Below are 19387 nucleotides of genomic sequence, written 5' to 3' on the forward strand. Positions count from 1 at the left end.
AATTAATTTTTATATTTTAAATTATAAATATTACTTATACGTAAAAGTTTGTAAAAAATAATTTATACATATAAAGTTATAATTTAGTATTTTCATAAAATAAGTATTAGATAAATATCAAATAATCCATATAATAATAAGATTTAATTGTTAACCAAATCTGTTAAATGGATCTGTTTTTGCAAGAGATTTCCGATTATTAATTCTCTTAGGCATTAATGTAATTGAAGCTGAACTAGTTAAACACACGATAGAAATTTATATGGACGATCGAGAGATCAAACAGGTTTTCTAAAATATGTGCAGTCTGTGGAGTTGCAACTGTCACTCCTTCAATTATTCAAAGATATTTTAAAGATAATTCTGCTGATAGATAGATCATATCTTCAAGACTTTAAAAGCATAGATTAAAATTACTATCACATTACAGAGTCGATAAACTTTAAAATTGTATGGGTGGCGAAGGAAGCGAAAAATGGAGAGAGGAAACATTTAGAGGATATAGAGATAGCGAAATTAGAGATTTACTTCAAGAGTGATTAGATACAATATATGTATTTTATTTAAGTATCTGAGTTAGTAAAACAATAGGCAATACTCATAATAACTATAATTTTTTAATACTAAAGGTAAATTTCAAAACTTATTATATAATAAAGGCTTGCTACATTATAAACATAGATGCGAAAAATAACTTGACGAAAAAATTATATTTGCCTGTTATGATTTGATTTATATAACAATAATATAAAAATATCAATTAATAGTATGAATATTTGAATTATTGAAGATATTATTCACTTATTGATTCAATTATTTTATTCTCAAATAACATATATATGATAGTGTTTAATATTATAAATATATAGTTTTAAATCTAATTCTTAACTATCACATTAATTAAGCAGTTTTAGGATGGAATCTCTATTAAAATGTTATTTAATATATAAAATATAAATAATAAGTTGCTTTTTCTAAAATTAAGAAACATTATGTATAACATGTAATATATATAATTAACCTAAAATTAAAAATCAGTAAATTTTTAGTTTCTATATGTTTCCGTTGATTTATACTAAATAATATCTAAAGATAATATATGAATTTAATAGGTAATTAACAATTATCGAAATATTAATTAGATAATGCTGAATAATATGAAATTAGAAACAAGCTGATCTGATAAATATGAGGTAAATAATAATATACATACTTAGTAGAGTTTTTAATACACTAAGTTACATAATGAAGCAATAAGGAACTATGGCAATACCATAGATATTAGCTAGTTTATAGCTTAATTCATTGTAATAAATTCATTTTTGTGATAATACAGATTAAAGTTCACGAAATAAGATAACAATTATTAGAATTATTTCAAAAATCAAGCAACTATAGAATATAACGCATTAGTGTCTTTTTAAAGTATAGAGTCTGGAGAAAAATATCACCAAGATGGAGAAAAATTTATCCGTATTAGAGATTCATTGTTAGTGAAGTTTTTATCACTAAATCATGCCTCCTCTTTTGCTGGGTCTTCCACTAATAGATATTCCACCTTTCTTTAACGTACTGGATAAGGTATATGAACCTGGACCAGGATAATTATTAGTATATGGGCCTATGTTTGTTCTCCCTGCAAGTGAAATTTTGTTTCTACCTTAAATCACTGGAGAATAAGCCCCAGGGCCTGGTGTATCATTGTGATTTTCAATCATTGGTCTAGAGCCTAAACTACAACCAGATGAATTCATTGTACTGGGTAAATTATAAGCTCCTGGAGGTGGAGAACTAGAACGCTTTTTTACTTCCCAATCTGGAGATCCTGGAACATATGTTCTTCCTCCAAGTGTAGGTGAACTTGTCTTACCAATTTATTTTGGCGTGTAAGCACAAGGTGAAGGAGAAATACTTTTATCCTTAATAAAGGTACGTCCAGAAATACTAGATTTTTATGCAGTATTAGATGAAGCGATAGAATAAGAACCCGGGCCTGGTGTTTGTGTGGAATTCTATAATGCCGGTATACGAGATTTCAGAGTGATACTATGAACTGCTTGAGATTATTTATAATTTGGAGAATATGAACCTGGTCCTGGAACAAAAACTGTTGGGCAATCAGATGTATTCATCTTACTGATTATACTAAAAATATAATATGGGTATATTAACTATTGTTACAATCTTGATCATTCAACTTTTTTAGCTTTTTTAGATTTCTTTGCTACACTTTCTTCAGCAACCACTTCTTCATGCTCTTCATTTTAAGTGCCATCATTATCTTCAGGAACTACTTCTTAAGCCAATGCAGCAGGTACTTGCTTGTTATTCTTGTTTTTCATTTTCATGGTAATAAACATATTAACTACTAACATACCAGGCTAAATTAACTTAGAATACCAAGGTTTTTCGACTTTGTCAACTATTCTAGCAATATCCAAATGATAAGAAGTACCGTCTACGAAATAGTCAACAGTTAAATAAGCATTATTGTGAACAACAATTCTGTAAATATCAAATGTACCAATATATGTGGTGGTTTTATTATCCAAAACAAGAATAGTATCAATTAAAACTTTTTCGTCTTTAATGATTCTTAAATGAGTATTGTTGTCTGTTTCTATAATAATATTCTTAACATTAATTACTTAACGATCAAAGGTAGTAACATTATCTTCAGATATAATATCATTATATTATACTTTCTCTAGGATCATCGATACTACTTTAGTTTCATTGTTTTATACTGGTTTACCTTCGTATATAAATTAAGTAGGAACATTATTGATGGTTTTAGTAATATTATAGGATCCTTTAGTTAATTAGAGTGTATCAAATTTTTATGAACCACCTTTACCACCTTTGCCGCCCATCATTGGCATTGCTAAGATAACTAATCCAAACATTTAGAGGAGTGGAAATATTAGATAAATAAATAGACAAATATTGTAAATTTATATAATAATTGGCAATTTAATAATTGTTTCAGATCAAAAGTGTCTTCCTTTATATCTTCCTCCCATCGTAAATCCTTAACTACTTTTTGCTCTAGTAACATTATATGATCCCACACCAGGATTTGTATTTTCAGCTCCTTTAGGTTCATATTTAGGGAATTTGCTACCCTTTCCTCTTTTACTCATATCAAGTTAATCTAATGTATAACTGCCAATACCAGGTGTATTATTTGTAAAATTGTACATGTTTCTAAATTTATCATGTCTTCCACTCATGCTTGATCCAAACTTTTCTTTGTCACTTCTATCAATATTATATGCTCCTACACCTGGATTTGTATTTAAATATAAATCTTTTGGTCTTCCAGAAACAGAATAACCTGATGTGCTTAAAGAACTTTTACCAATATCATAGTTACCAGGTCCAACATCCCCTGTTTATGATCTCACTAGCTGTGAATCTTCCTGCTTAGGGAAACTAAATTAGTTTGCAGAGGATGCCAACTTACGATTATTATATGCTCCAGGACCAACATTAGCATATTTTTTTCTTTCTTTTAAATCAGTATCTTCATATTTGTTTGCTATTTTTCCGGCACCAGAAGAATTTAGTTAAACCTTTTGATTATTTTAATATTCAGCAGGGCCTGGAATACCATTCTAAGTACCCGAAAATAAATCTCTTGATGGATTATTATACCTGGAAGATAATGCAGTTGATATTTATTTTCTTTAAAATGTTTTATTATAATCAGCAGGTCCTGGTCCAGGCTATATATCTTTTTATTCTTCATATTTAGGAAATTTAGAGCCATGACTATCAGGTGCAATGCTTGAGTAATTAGGATTATAATCACAACATGAAGGAGTTACTTTATTAGAATGTACTGAAGTTCTACCTGACAACGTATATGCTGGATTTCTAGCTAAATTCTTCAGCTTTGCTGTTTCAGCATTATAGTCAGCGGGACCTGGAGTTTATGATGTGCTCAAATCTACTGGACGGCCTGATATTGTGGCTCCTATTTATGATAATTCAGATTTAACATTATAATCACCTGGGCCAGGTGTTGGATTAATTTTTGAACCTCTTTCGGCTTTTGATATAGACCCACCAATCCTTGATAGTGACGAACCATTATTTTCATAATCACCTGGTCCAGTTGGATTTGACATAGATTTATCAGGAAAACGAGAAGCTAATGAATATGACGGGTCAGTATGGGAAGTCTTAAGAAATGAAGATGAAACATTATATGAACCAACTCCTGGGGTAAAAGACTGTTCAGCTTCTACAGCAACCATGGTTTATGACTATGCTACTGTAGATTTTCCTAATTAAGACATCGAAAGTGACATTTAGAAATTTGCAAATTTTTCATATGAATAATATATCATTTATAAATATCTATACTAATTTTGTAAATGCTCATTTCAACTGGTACTTATATATTTTGATCAATTAATATGCAGAATACGAAACTATATATATATATACAGTTTAGTTAAAAAGGACTAAATTTTAATCTAATTACTCCTACATTAAAATTTATTTATGTTCATTTAACACGTAGAGTATCTGATATATAAAATATTTTGAAATACGAGCGGTACACGCAACACAGCATGATGACGGCGGCCCTCCCGGCTGCGAAGACGGCCAAGACCACACTGCTAAAGTCGTACCAGCAGGTGTCGTCCCCGGAGGTGATTTCCTACCTGAAGCTAAAGCTGTTCTCGCTGGACATCAGGGCGACAGACGAGCAGAGCTTCGCACAGTCCTTCCGGGCAGTGAACCCCTACTCCTCTGGTTTCTTGCAGGACTACGCCAGCATGACGAAAACTCCGCAGAAGTCGCCGTCGTATGACGCGTTTAAGCTGCTCGAGTTCCACGCCAAGTTCGGCGTGCTGGACCTAATGAAGAACCTGTACACCACTTACTTCTCCCAGCTCAAGTAGAACGGCCTGCAACAAACGGACTCTCTGTTCACGATCGCAGCTGTGGGGAAGGTTCGATACAGCTCGGTCATCTCGCAGTTTGTGCACGGCCAGTTCGCGACACTGTACAAGGAGTTCTCGCATTTCCAGCTGGCTCCGCCGGGAAAGCTGATCAACATTTTCAACACGGAGCTGGAGCGGATCCACCAGAATGCGCAGGACTTCCAATAGATAGACGTGCCCTACTTCGACTACCTGCAGGACATCGAGCTGTTCCCGCAGTTTGTCAACAACATCCAAAAGCACTCCTTCGATATTGGGGTGAAGCTGCTGGTCCTGGACAACCTGGACACGCAGAACGACTACTTCCTGTCCGTGTAGCAGTCCATGAATAACTTCTACCAGCTAATCTTACAGATTGCGGTAGCTATCTACCCGTAGGTCGTAATCTCCGGTGGGTCGGTCCTAATCAAGATCAGGGAGCTCACCAGTCCCGCCATGGCCTCTATACTGCAGATTCTGGCTTATTTCTACGAGGAGATATGCTATTTCCATCCGGACTTTTCCCGCGTACTCACCCAGGAAAAGTGGGTTTACTGCACAGGGAAGAAACGCGTGGAGCGCTAGATCGCAAAGCAAGTGGCAGAGTAGCTGATTCAGTTCAGCTAGCAGGTAAAGGAATTCGAAGTTGGGGTGGACCTGGACGAGGAGTTTGAGTACTTGGAGCACCTTCTTCCGGTGAATTAGAAGCTTGTCGAGTACATCAGAGGCGTAAATATTAAGAGCTTTAAAAATCAGCGAAATATTCTCTAGCATGGCCTCATTTATTACTCGAGAATTTATAAGCCAGATATATTTGACCAGCTTTTAGAATTATAGGAGTTTGTATTTACGGCCAATACCGAGGAAATAACAGCGGCACAATTTCTAGAACTATATTCTGGTAATAATCCAGAAATTGGGTTGATATTTCCGTCGAACGAAAAGCGAGAGAAAATGGTATACAGATATCTTGAGCGCATTAACCCCGACATAAAAATGATTTAGGATTTTAAATATGTGCTAGAATTGGAAGAGAGGTCATTATCAGTGCGCTGGAATAACAAGGAAATCGAGCAGAAAACTATTAAAATGGTCGTTGTGGTTACAGAAAAAGAGCGTCTGATGAAAGAGAAAATTGAGCGTGAGAAGAAAGATAAAGAAGACAAAGAGCGAAAGGAACGCGAAAAACTAGAAGTTAAGGAAGTCAGATAGGAGCAGATACAGGTGTAAAAGTAGGTAGTCGCTTAGATTGCAAAGAAGGCAGTTCCGTAAAAGTAAGTGTCCTAAGTTATGCAAAAGCCTAAAATATAAGCCTCAGAAACTGGTAAATCGGAGGAGCTCAACTAGATACTAAAAGACGTCCTTCTTAATCAAAATGTTGTGTCTAAACCATAATAAGTTGAGAAGGTGAAAGTTTCATCTGAGCCTCCACAGAAAACGCTAAAAGGAGCAATGAAAGGAAAGAGTCTCCTTTTTGCAGGAAAAGGCAAGGGGATGGGGATGATAGAGAAGAAGGAAGAGCCTAAGGCCCAACCTAAAAGAAATTTGCTTAAGAATGTAAGAAAGCAAATGTGAACATTTTAACGCACCTAACTAAAGTCTTATTATATACTAGTATTAATGTTCAATCGACGGGTGAATCCGTTAATGTACCCCCAAACCAGACGAATGCTCAATATTGAATTGCTTGTATTGCAGTTACTAAGCTATCACAATATCGTAGGATTGTTAAAGTTATTCCACAGGTATTTCGTTTTTATGCTAGGCTGGCAACTATTCGAATGATGGTATCAGATATATATTGGTATGGCATTGATATATGCGGTGTTATCGATAATTATATAATGTCTCGTCAAAACTACACGTGTTTATCAGAAAGAAGCGGACTGACAAGGTTTGATTTAAAACTATATTTTATATTATAGTTATCAGAGTCTATCTGCCACCAGAGCCAGCATACTATAGGCAATCTGTAAATATAACAACAAAAGTTTCTAATTTTATGCAGCAATATATACTGCGAGAGGCCTGGCTTTCTTTCGCATTTTCAAGAATTTTAGTTTAAATATTTATGTATATTCTAAGGACTAAAGGTGATGAAATAAGTTATATCACCTTTATAATTATATATTATTAAACACAAACAGGAAAGAAAAATTATTCCATCACCATAATATTAATCTTTGTGAGTTATATTGTTCGCTGTATGTTCCACTCCGTATACATGTTGGAATTCGGAAACCCTAAGAAACTAGATGCGTCCTAACGGGAGGACGATAGTCATGGCTCCGAGCAGATTACAGCAGCGTATTATAGTGCAAATGACCTACTAGATACTATGATAAACATTGTAGATAATGTCCATTCCCGTTCTCTTTCTACTACGCAGGCTAACTTTTTACAGCGCTCCTTGCTCCTTAAGCAATCAGACTAGATATCCGAGTTATCCAATTTTTGGATAGCGTATAAAACAGCGTAGTACAGCGAGAGTAACATGGGAATTATATGTATACGCAGACTTTTAGCAAAGATGAAGGCGGAGTCTATATAATTCAGCGAGTTTAACATCAGGTTACAATCTGCACTTAGAGGCTGTATATTGGAGTGATTTATATTGATGAGTTTATGATGTTACATACTATTATTATATATAATTTATTTTGTTCAAATAAACCCAACACATTACATAATAAACGTATATAGTATCGCATTCTATTTCGAAACTCTGACCTATAATATTATATACTTGGGTAAAATAGTATTCCCGATTAATCATAACTCAGTCACTGACAACTACGCCTCTTTTCGCTGGTCTGCTCGCCATAGAAATCCCACCTGACTTGAGGGTGCTCCCCAATGCATAGGTTCCAGGGCCTGGTACAGAATCCTTACCTGTACCTACTTCAGTTCTGCCGGCAAAAGATGCCCCTACTCCTTATCTATCGAAATCTCCTTTTATTGAATAGCTACCTGGTCCTGGATTTTCATTGCCAACCTTGATAGGACTTCTAGAAGCTAAGGATATATTTCTGCCTTTATCTCTATTATTTAGATTATAAGTATCGGGGCTTGGGGCATCAGCTTTCTTTCGAATTTCCCAGTCTTAGACTCCAGGTTTAAAAGTTCTACCACCTAATGCAGGGGCAGTAGAATACCTCGTAGGTGAGGGACAATATGTTCCTGGTCCTGGAACATCAGAAATCTTTTACTACTTTACACGTCCAGCTAGAGTAGATCCAGCATTGTTATTATTGAATTATGTAGGAGCAGCATATGTTCCTGGTCCAGGATTTGTTGAAACCTTATCTACAAATGTTCGAGAGCCTAATGTTGCACCTGTGCTACCTTTTTGTGTAAACTTAAATGCAGCAGTTGGGTCATTATAAGCACCAGGGCCAACATCATGCGTTTACTTATCACTTGGAATCGCCGTTCTACTGCCTAAACTAGCCGCGGGTGCTCTCGATGGGCTAGAAAGTGTATAGGCACCGGGACCTGGTTAATCATTCTTGATTTTACATGTTTCTGTTCTACCTGCCATAGAAATTCCCATATTGGACTTTATAGGATGAGGATCATAAACAAAGCCGGGGCTTTTTTCCTACTCTTTTATTTCCGTTCTTCCTGCCATTGTTGATGCTCTAGAATGTCTACCTATTGAGCTATAATTTTAAGGATCATATGCTCCTGGTGGAGGCACATCATTTTTGTTAAAATCAATTTTGGTTCTACCTGCTAATGATGGAACTCGTTTCGAAGCATTAAGTTATGGAGAATAAGTTCCAGGTCCTGGAACTTCAGACATCTTAGTTTACTTCACCCTACCGGCTAATGATGATCCAGCCCCATTTTAATTAAATATAGATGATGCTGCGTATGTGCCTGGTCCAGGATTAGATGCATTCGAAAATTTGACGTCATTGTATCTTGATTTCATTGTAAATTATGGACTTCCTGAGTTTTTAGTTGTAGACTAGTATCCTGGATTGTAAGCTCCTGGTCCTGGAACAAAGAGTGATGGACAATCTGAAGTATCCATTTTATCAAAATTGCGGAATGATATTACAGTAAAAAATAGTTTAAATTATTAAGTATACATTAAAATTATGAAATTTATTTTTAGTTACCATATAGCCTTATAAACATGAATAAAATATTTTTACAATTAATATCGTTCATAAATTAATATTATATTATAGTATGTATTTAATAAAATTATGACGAAATTCACTAATAGCTTTTAATCAGTGTTGTTATGGAACCTATGCATTGGGGAGCACCCTCAAGTCAGGTGGGATTTCTATGGCGAGCAGACCAGCGAAAAGAGGCGTAGTTGTCAGTGACTGAGTTATGATTAATCGGGAATACTATTTTACCCAAGTATATAATATTATAGGTCAGAGTTTCGAAATAGAATGCGATACTATATACGTTTATTATGTAATGTGTTGGGTTTATTTGAACAAAATAAATTATATATAATAATAGTATGTAACATCATAAACTCATCAATATAAATCACTCCAATATACAGCCTCTAAGTGCAGATTGTAACCTGATGTTAAACTCGCTGAATTATATAGACTCCGCCTTCATCTTTGCTAAAAGTCTGCGTATACATATAATTCCCATGTTACTCTCGCTGTACTACGCTGTTTTATACGCTATCCAAAAATTGGATAACTCGGATATCTAGTCTGATTGCTTAAGGAGCAAGGAGCGCTGTAAAAAGTTAGCCTGCGTAGTAGAAAGAGAACGGGAATGGACATTATCTACAATGTTTATCATAGTATCTAGTAGGTCATTTGCACTATAATACGCTGCTGTAATCTGCTCGGAGCCATGACTATCGTCCTCCCGTTAGGACGCATCTAGTTTCTTAGGGTTTCCGAATTCCAACATGTATACGGAGTGGAACATACAGCGAACAATATAACTCACAAAGATTAATATTATGGTGATGGAATAATTTTTCTTTCCTGTTTGTGTTTAATAATATATAATTATAAAGGTGATATAACTTATTTCATCACCTTTAGTCCTTAGAATATACATAAATATTTAAACTAAAATTCTTGAAAATGCGAAAGAAAGCCAGGCCTCTCGCAGTATATATTGCTGCATAAAATTAGAAACTTTTGTTGTTATATTTACAGATTGCCTATAGTATGCTGGCTCTGGTGGCAGATAGACTCTGATAACTATAATATAAAATATAGTTTTAAATCAAACCTTGTCAGTCCGCTTCTTTCTGATAAACACGTGTAGTTTTGACGAGACATTATATAATTATCGATAACACCGCATATATCAATGCCATACCAATATATATCTGATACCATCATTCGAATAGTTGCCAGCCTAGCATAAAAACGAAATACCTGTGGAATAACTTTAACAATCCTACGATATTGTGATAGCTTAGTAACTGCAATACAAGCAATTCAATATTGAGCATTCGTCTGGTTTGGGGGTACATTAACGGATTCACCCGTCGATTGAACATTAATACTAGTATATAATAAGACTTTAGTTAGGTGCGTTAAAATGTTCACATTTGCTTTCTTACATTCTTAAGCAAATTTCTTTTAGGTTGGGCCTTAGGCTCTTCCTTCTTCTCTATCATCCCCATCCCCTTGCCTTTTCCTGCAAAAAGGAGACTCTTTCCTTTCATTGCTCCTTTTAGCGTTTTCTGTGGAGGCTCAGATGAAACTTTCACCTTCTCAACTTATTATGGTTTAGACACAACATTTTGATTAAGAAGGACGTCTTTTAGTATCTAGTTGAGCTCCTCCGATTTACCAGTTTCTGAGGCTTATATTTTAGGCTTTTGCATAACTTAGGACACTTACTTTTACGGAACTGCCTTCTTTGCAATCTAAGCGACTACCTACTTTTACACCTGTATCTGCTCCTATCTGACTTCCTTAACTTCTAGTTTTTCGCGTTCCTTTCGCTCTTTGTCTTCTTTATCTTTCTTCTCACGCTCAATTTTCTCTTTCATCAGACGCTCTTTTTCTGTAACCACAACGACCATTTTAATAGTTTTCTGCTCGATTTCCTTGTTATTCCAGCGCACTGATAATGACCTCTCTTCCAATTCTAGCACATATTTAAAATCCTAAATCATTTTTATGTCGGGGTTAATGCGCTCAAGATATCTGTATACCATTTTCTCTCGCTTTTCGTTCGACGGAAATATCAACCCAATTTCTGGATTATTACCAGAATATAGTTCTAGAAATTGTGCCGCTGTTATTTCCTCGGTATTGGCCGTAAATACAAACTCCTATAATTCTAAAAGCTGGTCAAATATATCTGGCTTATAAATTCTCGAGTAATAAATGAGGCCATGCTAGAGAATATTTCGCTGATTTTTAAAGCTCTTAATATTTACGCCTCTGATGTACTCGACAAGCTTCTAATTCACCGGAAGAAGGTGCTCCAAGTACTCAAACTCCTCGTCCAGGTCCACCCCAACTTCGAATTCCTTTACCTGCTAGCTGAACTGAATCAGCTACTCTGCCACTTGCTTTGCGATCTAGCGCTCCACGCGTTTCTTCCCTGTGCAGTAAACCCACTTTTCCTGGGTGAGTACGCGGGAAAAGTCCGGATGGAAATAGCATATCTCCTCGTAGAAATAAGCCAGAATCTGCAGTATAGAGGCCATGGCGGGACTGGTGAGCTCCCTGATCTTGATTAGGACCGACCCACCGGAGATTACGACCTACGGGTAGATAGCTACCGCAATCTGTAAGATTAGCTGGTAGAAGTTATTCATGGACTGCTACACGGACAGGAAGTAGTCGTTCTGCGTGTCCAGGTTGTCCAGTACCAGCAGCTTCACCCCAATATCGAAGGAGTGCTTTTGGATGTTGTTGACAAACTGCGGGAACAGCTCGATGTCCTGCAGGTAGTCGAAGTAGGGCACGTCTATCTATTGGAAGTCCTGCGCATTCTGGTGGATCCGCTCCAGCTCCGTGTTGAAAATGTTGATCAGCTTTCCCGGCGGAGCCAGCTGGAAATGCGAGAACTCCTTGTACAGTGTCGCGAACTGGCCGTGCACAAACTGCGAGATGACCGAGCTGTATCGAACCTTCCCCACAGCTGCGATCGTGAACAGAGAGTCCGTTTGTTGCAGGCCGTTCTACTTGAGCTGGGAGAAGTAAGTGGTGTACAGGTTCTTCATTAGGTCCAGCACGCCGAACTTGGCGTGGAACTCGAGCAGCTTAAACGCGTCATACGACGGCGACTTCTGCGGAGTTTTCGTCATGCTGGCGTAGTCCTGCAAGAAACCAGAGGAGTAGGGGTTCACTGCCCGGAAGGACTGCGCGAAGCTCTGCTCGTCTGTCGCCCTGATGTCCAGCGAGAACAGCTTTAGCTTCAGGTAGGAAATCACCTCCGGGGACGACACCTGCTGGTACGACTTTAGCAGTGTGGTCTTGGCCGTCTTCGCAGCCGGGAGGGCCGCCGTCATCATGCTGTGCTGCGTGTACCGCTCGTATTTCGAAAATATAGGCCACTGATAATTCTCCAAATTTTCTAAATGGATCTCAACAGTATCTAAAAATGAAACTGACATTCAGAGGAAAGTTTAACCATACTATTATATATGATAAATTAATTTTAAATATTCTTTAAACTATCATAGTTTTATATTTCTTAAACAAGAATAAATATATTATATATTAATTTTTCTGATCTGTCGGGGAATTAAATTAAAGATAAAAGCTATTGTATATTATTTATAATCTTATAATCATGATAGAGTTTTCGTAACCATATAACTTTTTAAAATAACCCGTATTATCATTACTATTACTTCAGATAGAATCTTTTTACCTTATAGTCATTAACTAAATACATTATTATAATCTTTAGTCTAATAAAGAAACCAAGTAATAAGCAAAAGTTCATTGGCTCTGATTTATTTATATAATCATCTTGGTTTCTTCTAGATGTTGATTTCATAAATAAACATAAAGCTAATAACTTTAATACTTAAAAACTCTAGTATTCTACGTAACACTCTCAGCTGGTTCACGAAATATTTATTAACTGTAAGTAATGTTCTCTCGATATACTTGAATACAAAAAAATAAAATAATAATCAAATGTATTATAATTATAAAAACTATGTTTTTGGTGAACACTGTAAATTCATTATATATGAGTTATAATACGATTGATTTAATATGTTACATTTTGAATATCCATCAGATATTAGATTGTTCGCATTAGAGATATACAATTTATACAATCTCTACTCTCCCATTAAATGAACCAAATACTCTACGCAGACGACGTATCGCGACAGCCGACTCCCCTCAACTAAACGCCAGCGCTATAGGGTCTGTTTGAGTCGGAAAACTATTCCAACTTGCATGAGTGCTTTTTTGAAGAAATTGAATGATTATTAGCACGCACTTCCGGCCAGGCCCAAGATAGAAGCATTCACTCGAATATGACATTTTACAATAGCCCGTGCGACCCATGTTGTCAAATTGTCTTGCGAATTGGTCGTAATTTGAAAAAACTATCTGGCAGAAAAAACCCATTGCATCGATCACTCCATCTATGGCTTGCTAACCTGAACGCGCCCGAACGCCTTCACTGCTTTTTTAGCCTTCTTGACCTTTTAGACTTTCGGTAGATCAGTCTTTGCTGCGATTTTGGGTCGCTGCTGATACTTTTTGACCAGAAAGTAGACCCCAAGCGCGATAAGGACGCCGCAAAGGACACCCACGACGGTGCCGACGCCGATGGCGACCCAGTTGAGCCGCTTGGCGCAGCGCCCGCCGCGGCGCTCGAAGCCGTTCCGGCACGGACACCGCTCGCCCTGCTCGTACATAGCCAATCCCTCGTTCTTCCCGTCGCACTTGCAGAAACCACCGATGTTCTTATAGTTTTTGGCGCACTGGCACATTTCTCCACTTGGGAAAAATCCTTCCCGTTTGGCGCAGCTGCAAGTTCCATCAGGCTGAGGTTCGAGTCCCAAGACGAACCCACATTCGCAATTGCCCAAAACATTGATTTTTTGCTAATCCTGGCAGTCGCAGCGCGCGCCATTCGCGACGAATTGTCGACCAGAATCGCACTTGCACGCGTCCCCGTTCGGCACGAATCCATACACCCACTCGCATTCGCAATTCAGAGGATTCGAGCTGTTCCTGACGACCTCAATAACACCGCTTACCTCCCTGAACGGCACCATCCGGAACCCGCTTTCCGCGTCGCATTTGCACGCAAAAACGTCGTTTTCGACGACCAGCGCCAGTTTTTTCTGGCAGTGGCACGTGAAATCCGCTCCAATATTATGCAAAAATCCTCGCGATTCGTCACATTTACAGCCCGAAACGTCCTTCAAGAACCCTTTTCCTGCATCGCACACGCACACAAGCCAGATCCCAGCCCGAAATTCCGGGTCTGACGAGTAGCCCTTCTCCGTGTCGCACTGGCCGCGCGAGGTGATAACAACGTCGATATCGACGATGGAATCGGTCAAAAATCCCTTCGAACGGTCTAAAGCGCACGAATTAGCGTTTTTCAGCAGCCCTGGAACGCACTCGCATGTTGTGGCGCCGGTGGCGCGGAATCCGAGCACTTTCTGGCACACACAGGCCACGCCGGCGCAGACTGGCAGGCAGCCGAACGAGCCTTCCGCGCACTCGACTTGCGGCTCGCACGTGAGCGGCGATGCGTCCAAATTGTCCTTAATCTGGCCCGATAGGCATGCGCACTTATTCACAGTTGAGTAGAAACCGCTGTAGAAGAGCTGTTAGCTGCAGCGGCAGGAAAAATTAGCGGCGCTGAGCTCGAGGCCCACGCGGCAGTCAACGCAGGTCAAATTTGATAGAGGAAGCGGCGCAACCCGCGCAAATCCAAAATCGTCGTCGCAGACGCAGCGGCCTGCTACGGGGAGTGCTACGAAGCCAAATTTCGTGTTACACTCGCAGGTCAAAATTGATGCTTTCTCGATCGGGAGCGGTTCAAATCCTAGCGAGTCATCGCAGACGCACTAGACGGCATTATCAACGATTACGGCGTCGGATTTGAAGCCCTTCGTGACGTCGCAAATCGATGGAACGATGTCCTAAAATGGTGGTCTTTGGAACGCTACGGCGGCCGTAAAGCCTTTATTTATGATCATGAGGCACGTTTTACTGCTTGCGTCCTCGAGCAGGTTTTCGTAGCACTTACAGGCCTGCAGCTTGCCGAAATAACCGATGTTGTAGTCGCATTCACATGTTTTTACGTGAAAATCTGACTTTCGCGTCGTGTAGCCGGCCGCGCAGCTGCAGAAGAATCCTGTGGTCACGTCGCCCTTTCCGGTAGCGTCGAATCCTAGCGTTTCATCGCAGGCTTCTATAGATCCTGACACGTAGTCTGAGGCGGTCTTGAAACCAAAACTTGTCTTATATGTGCATTTAGCGGAGTCTGCGAGAGTTTTCGGCGTGGTTTCGAGGCCCTACGCGCACTAGCAGCTGCACTTATTTTAAGCACAAATACGTTGCTTTACAAAGCCCTTCTAGGTACTGCATACGAGCTCGCCGTCCTTGAACTATTTACCGGCTAGGAATCCGTAGCTTACATCGAAAATACAGGTCCCGAGAGTGTCGTCGAAGTCCATTCCTTCAATACAGGCGCAGTGTACAAGTGGTGTCTCTGAGTCAAACGAGCCTGCCGTTATGAAGCCACGCTGAACGTCGCAGACGTCGGGCAGGAACGGGGTTAGGCCGATCGTGATTTTGTACTACGCGATGAAGCCAAGTGACGTGTTATAATAACAGCTGTTGGGATCGATGGCAACTGGGGCCGCCGGTAGGCCAATTTTCAAACCTTTCATGCAGGTGCAGTCGGTCCCGGAACCCTGGATGAATCCGAGCTCTTTGAAACATAAGCATCCCTTGTCTGTGTCAGCGCAGAGACCCTGCAAGTCCGTGCGGTAGCAGCCGGGACCTGGAACGCAGACCGAAAGTGTCAGAATAAACATTTTGGAGTGAAAAATATATAAGATAATAAATATGAAGTAATATATAACTTTTACGGCAAAAATTTTGACAACCCCAGTAGCGTGAAACCTCACTCAGATCCTACTCACGATCTCCAGCTCTGACATACCCTTCAGCTCTTCGTACTATACACGAGGAACGTTCTGATACGTCGTCCTGCCTGTGCTTATCCGCGTGATGGCGACGATCTTCTCCTCCTGAATCAGCGCGTCAAGCCACCTGATCACATAGTCTCCGCGGTACTCCGTACGCGTCTGGGACCGGTGCTTATGCTGTGTTTTTGCAGCCTAGATTTGCTCCTAGAGGAGTTTTTCGTGTTGGCTTATTGCTTGCTTTTTTGGCGTCATAGCAGGGGCCATACGGTGCTGAACCGGCGTAGTTTGAGAAATTTTAGATTTTAAATCGTATTTTTAGTCATTTTTTATCGGGCTACTAAATTATTATGAAGTGGGTGATTTTTTAACTGCAATGATGGGGCTTTTTGAGTTTTTCGACGATTTTTAACTGTTGAGAGTCTGTGGAATTGACGATTTTGGTGATTTTACCGATTTGGGCGAAAGTTCGCCTTTTCTTGGTCTTTCCACAGCTGAAAGTTTTGGGGACTTTGGCTACTTTTACGCCGCCGTCTCAGCCCTCCGGGAAACTTGAACGCTCGGAGATTTTGGTCGGCTTTGTGGAGACTTTTTCCCCAACACGGCGGCGGGGGATTTAACTAGACGAAGGCTGCTAGAATTATTAAGAATATGTTTAGTATTGTTAGATCTGCTTCTGCTATTATCATTTTAACCATTATTGCTATTAATATTCATATTATTATTCATTTTACTATTAATATTATTATTCATCCTACCACTCCTATCTCCCCCCTACTAGCTATTCGACCTACTACCTCTCCCCCCATTCGAACCGCTTTAACCCCCAATTCGAGCCCCGCTAATCTTCGCCCTGGCGTCCTCCAGCAGCTGGCCGGACACCCGAATTCCGGATTTTCCGACCTGGAGCCTGAACGGCGCCAGCTCCGGAGGGGCCTTTCGCGCGCTCCGGCGCCCAATTTCCCTGAAATCGTCGTCCTGCGCGGCCCATTTCGAACGCAGCTCCTCTACGGCTTATATCAGTTCGCGCTCCTGCGCTATCTGCGCGTGTCCTTCGACGCTTCTGGACAGGTAGAAGCCGGACTTGATGAGGTCCAGGTCCAGTGCAGATTCGAGCGATTTTGCGGGGTGCTGGAACGTCTCAAATGGCGCAGGATTTGCGGGGTTGCTGGGGCTGGGCTTCGCGGGTGGGTCGAATTTGAGCTCTTTTACTGGGGGCTTTTGCGGATGCCTGGAGGGTGTTGTGTGCTTTATCTACGCTGGTGGCGCAATTTCAGACGCATTGAAAATGCTCAATTATTCTGTCAAAATCCCGCTAATCTACATTTAGTAAAAACTATATATATTAATTATTATATAATAACTAATATAATAAAATTAATTAGATTTAGAAAGGGAATTTTGATTATTATTATTATTATATCAGAATTATTATATTAATTTTTTCAAGGTTTATAAATACTTTTTGAAAAAATATACGACAACCCGCGCTTATATGTCGAATCCGATCACATCTAAAATGCTTGAAAGTAATTTATTATATTCGATTTTAATCTGTATTTTATCTGAATCCATGATTTAAATTAAGCATTACCAGTTTTCAGCTAAAGAAACTAAAAACTAATTCTAAAGATTTAGCCGTATATAATTTATATCAGCAATGTCAAATTAGTAATATACAAAATGCTTCTTCTTCTAGCGTTTAACTGCAATGCAAAGTTCAAGGCATTCAAGCGCCAGTATTCGAAGAGCTACGAAACTAAAGAGCTAGAAGACCAGGCGCAGAAATATTTCTGCGCGAATCTGCAAGTAATCAAGGCGCACCCCTCCCGGAAGCTCTACATTTCCCAGTTTTCGGACCGCCTGCACGCACCGGCGACAGGCTATATGGCTCCAAACCTCCCGGAAGAGCTGGTCAGCTACACCGCGGCTGCTGTGGATCCGGCAGATGCGAAACTTGAAACGTACAACAGAAAATCTCTAGAAATCGTCAAAGCGATTTGCTCGGATTCTACGGCTTCCAGCATCAAGTATGTGGCGTTAGATGACGATTTTATCAAGAATAACGTGTTTTCTGGAGCTGACTTGCCGCAGTCTGTAGACCTGCGGAAGGACGGGCTCACCATGAGGTCTATCGACCAGGGGACTTGCGGGTCCTGCTGGGCTTAGGCCACGAGGTTCGTGATGCACTCTCTGTTCATGCACGATATTACCTACTATAGGGAAATACACGCAGGGACTTCGCTCGAAAACCAGACGAACATCGATTTGGTATTTTCTGTCGAGTACATCATGAACAACTCGTACGGGCAGAATCTGTTCTGTGCAGGCGGTAACTATTAGTATGCAGCGCAGGACATCGCCGACTACAAGGTTTCGTCCCTGAACTACGAGGAGGATGCCCCTTACGTTTCGATTTTCGACTCTGACTCGGCACCACCTATCATCAAACCTGACACTGCAAAGCAGAATCCATCTGCGTTCAACGAAAAGCATTGGCTGAATCCGGTATTCTGGCTGAACGACGATACGGGTTTCAACTGCGCCCAGTCGCTGATTTAGATAAAGTTGCGGAAGTAGGGCGTTGATACTACTGATGCTACTCAAATCAGGTACCTTAAGTCCTTCCTGGCGAGGGGTATAGCCGTCTCGGGGCGCCAGCTGGTCCCGTTCGAGGGGGCCGAGGCGCTCAGCTACTCCCAGTACAGGGGCGGCATCCTCACGAATACTACTAACCCCTGCCCCAAGTCATCCTACCAGCAGTCCAACCACCAGGTCACCTTCATCGGCTACGGAACCGTGAAGGGCACCGAGGTGTGGGTGCTGATGAACTCGTGGGGGACCCAGTGGGGCGTCGGTGGCTCCTTCTACGTGGAGATCGGGTCCAACGCGCTCTGCAACGAGTACGACGCAGTTGCCGTTTTGCCCAGGTTCTCGAAGTACAATACCACTAAGGAGCCACTTGGCATGCCCTACAACCAGTCGGAACTCTACAAGCAGGGGCACAACAAGTACGTCTACGACCTCTTCCCCGAGGTGCGCTGGGGCATGAACGGCCTGGACAGCGTGGATACAGCAGGCAAACCGGTATTCCTTAGTGGAAACATATCTCATTCTGTCTGGATCCTAGCTGGAGTTGCGTCTATCTTCTTCATGGTCATCATGAGCTTCATCTGCAAGTGCCTCTGCTGCCCGCCGCCGAAGAAGATCAAGGTAGCACTATATGAGGACCTGCCTGGCGCGCAGGTGCAGGAGATCAACTGGAGCAAAGGTATATCTGGATGATTAGATTTATATTATTTTTATGCTTTTCTTAAAGATTCTATCAATAATATTTGATTTTTAA

The 19387-nt window shown here is 40.1% G+C and overlaps 13 protein-coding genes across 13 annotated transcripts; 4 read left to right on the top strand and 9 right to left on the bottom strand. All coding sequences in view use genetic code 6, as the record gives it.

The window, feature by feature from the left end:
* Positions 1 to 167: 167 nt before the first annotated feature.
* On the top strand, positions 168 to 539 carry SS50377_20555 (uncharacterized protein; the record flags this gene model as incomplete). The annotated part of the gene is made up of 1 exon (XM_067904495.1): positions 168 to 539. One exon carries the CDS (start codon positions 168 to 170, stop codon positions 537 to 539), a length of 372 nt encoding a protein of 123 aa, XP_067767977.1.
* A 966-nt stretch (positions 540 to 1505) lies between these two features.
* SS50377_20556 (SHIPPO 1-like protein) lies at positions 1506 to 2132 on the bottom strand (the record flags this gene model as incomplete). The annotated part of the gene is made up of 1 exon (XM_067904496.1): positions 1506 to 2132. The coding sequence occupies one exon, from the start codon at positions 2130 to 2132 to the stop codon at positions 1506 to 1508; it is 627 nt and encodes a 208-aa protein (XP_067767978.1).
* A 57-nt stretch (positions 2133 to 2189) lies between these two features.
* SS50377_20557 (uncharacterized protein) lies at positions 2190 to 2906 on the bottom strand (the record flags this gene model as incomplete). Its single annotated transcript, XM_067904497.1, has 1 exon — positions 2190 to 2906. One exon carries the CDS (start codon positions 2904 to 2906, stop codon positions 2190 to 2192), a length of 717 nt encoding a protein of 238 aa, XP_067767979.1.
* An 84-nt stretch (positions 2907 to 2990) lies between these two features.
* On the bottom strand, positions 2991 to 4316 carry SS50377_20558 (SHIPPO 1-like protein; the record flags this gene model as incomplete). The annotated part of the gene is made up of 1 exon (XM_067904498.1): positions 2991 to 4316. One exon carries the CDS (start codon positions 4314 to 4316, stop codon positions 2991 to 2993), a length of 1326 nt encoding a protein of 441 aa, XP_067767980.1.
* Positions 4317 to 4583: 267 nt separating this feature from the next.
* On the top strand, positions 4584 to 6512 carry SS50377_20559 (uncharacterized protein; the record flags this gene model as incomplete). The annotated part of the gene is made up of 1 exon (XM_067904499.1): positions 4584 to 6512. One exon carries the CDS (start codon positions 4584 to 4586, stop codon positions 6510 to 6512), a length of 1929 nt encoding a protein of 642 aa, XP_067767981.1.
* Positions 6513 to 7161: 649 nt separating this feature from the next.
* On the top strand, positions 7162 to 7545 carry SS50377_20560 (uncharacterized protein; the record flags this gene model as incomplete). Its single annotated transcript, XM_067904500.1, has 1 exon — positions 7162 to 7545. The coding sequence occupies one exon, from the start codon at positions 7162 to 7164 to the stop codon at positions 7543 to 7545; it is 384 nt and encodes a 127-aa protein (XP_067767982.1).
* Positions 7546 to 7716: 171 nt separating this feature from the next.
* SS50377_20561 (SHIPPO 1-like protein) lies at positions 7717 to 8976 on the bottom strand (the record flags this gene model as incomplete). Its single annotated transcript, XM_067904501.1, has 1 exon — positions 7717 to 8976. The coding sequence occupies one exon, from the start codon at positions 8974 to 8976 to the stop codon at positions 7717 to 7719; it is 1260 nt and encodes a 419-aa protein (XP_067767983.1).
* A 479-nt stretch (positions 8977 to 9455) lies between these two features.
* SS50377_20562 (uncharacterized protein) lies at positions 9456 to 9839 on the bottom strand (the record flags this gene model as incomplete). The annotated part of the gene is made up of 1 exon (XM_067904502.1): positions 9456 to 9839. One exon carries the CDS (start codon positions 9837 to 9839, stop codon positions 9456 to 9458), a length of 384 nt encoding a protein of 127 aa, XP_067767984.1.
* A 649-nt stretch (positions 9840 to 10488) lies between these two features.
* On the bottom strand, positions 10489 to 12519 carry SS50377_20563 (uncharacterized protein; the record flags this gene model as incomplete). The annotated part of the gene is made up of 1 exon (XM_067904503.1): positions 10489 to 12519. The coding sequence occupies one exon, from the start codon at positions 12517 to 12519 to the stop codon at positions 10489 to 10491; it is 2031 nt and encodes a 676-aa protein (XP_067767985.1).
* Positions 12520 to 13047: 528 nt separating this feature from the next.
* SS50377_20564 (uncharacterized protein) lies at positions 13048 to 13500 on the bottom strand (the record flags this gene model as incomplete). The annotated part of the gene is made up of 1 exon (XM_067904504.1): positions 13048 to 13500. One exon carries the CDS (start codon positions 13498 to 13500, stop codon positions 13048 to 13050), a length of 453 nt encoding a protein of 150 aa, XP_067767986.1.
* Positions 13501 to 13503: 3 nt separating this feature from the next.
* Positions 13504 to 15930, bottom strand: SS50377_20565 (Cysteine-rich membrane protein 2; the record flags this gene model as incomplete). The annotated part of the gene is made up of 1 exon (XM_067904505.1): positions 13504 to 15930. The coding sequence occupies one exon, from the start codon at positions 15928 to 15930 to the stop codon at positions 13504 to 13506; it is 2427 nt and encodes an 808-aa protein (XP_067767987.1).
* Positions 15931 to 16023: 93 nt separating this feature from the next.
* On the bottom strand, positions 16024 to 17367 carry SS50377_20566 (uncharacterized protein; the record flags this gene model as incomplete). The annotated part of the gene is made up of 1 exon (XM_067904506.1): positions 16024 to 17367. The coding sequence occupies one exon, from the start codon at positions 17365 to 17367 to the stop codon at positions 16024 to 16026; it is 1344 nt and encodes a 447-aa protein (XP_067767988.1).
* Positions 17368 to 17724: 357 nt separating this feature from the next.
* SS50377_20567 (Cathepsin L) lies at positions 17725 to 19326 on the top strand (the record flags this gene model as incomplete). The annotated part of the gene is made up of 1 exon (XM_067904507.1): positions 17725 to 19326. One exon carries the CDS (start codon positions 17725 to 17727, stop codon positions 19324 to 19326), a length of 1602 nt encoding a protein of 533 aa, XP_067767989.1.
* Between the last annotated feature and the right edge of the window lie 61 nt (positions 19327 to 19387).

This window comes from Spironucleus salmonicida, chromosome 1 (assembly GCF_000497125.1).
Source record: "Spironucleus salmonicida strain ATCC 50377 chromosome 1, whole genome shotgun sequence".
Lineage (NCBI taxonomy): Eukaryota > Fornicata > Diplomonadida > Hexamitidae > Spironucleus > Spironucleus salmonicida.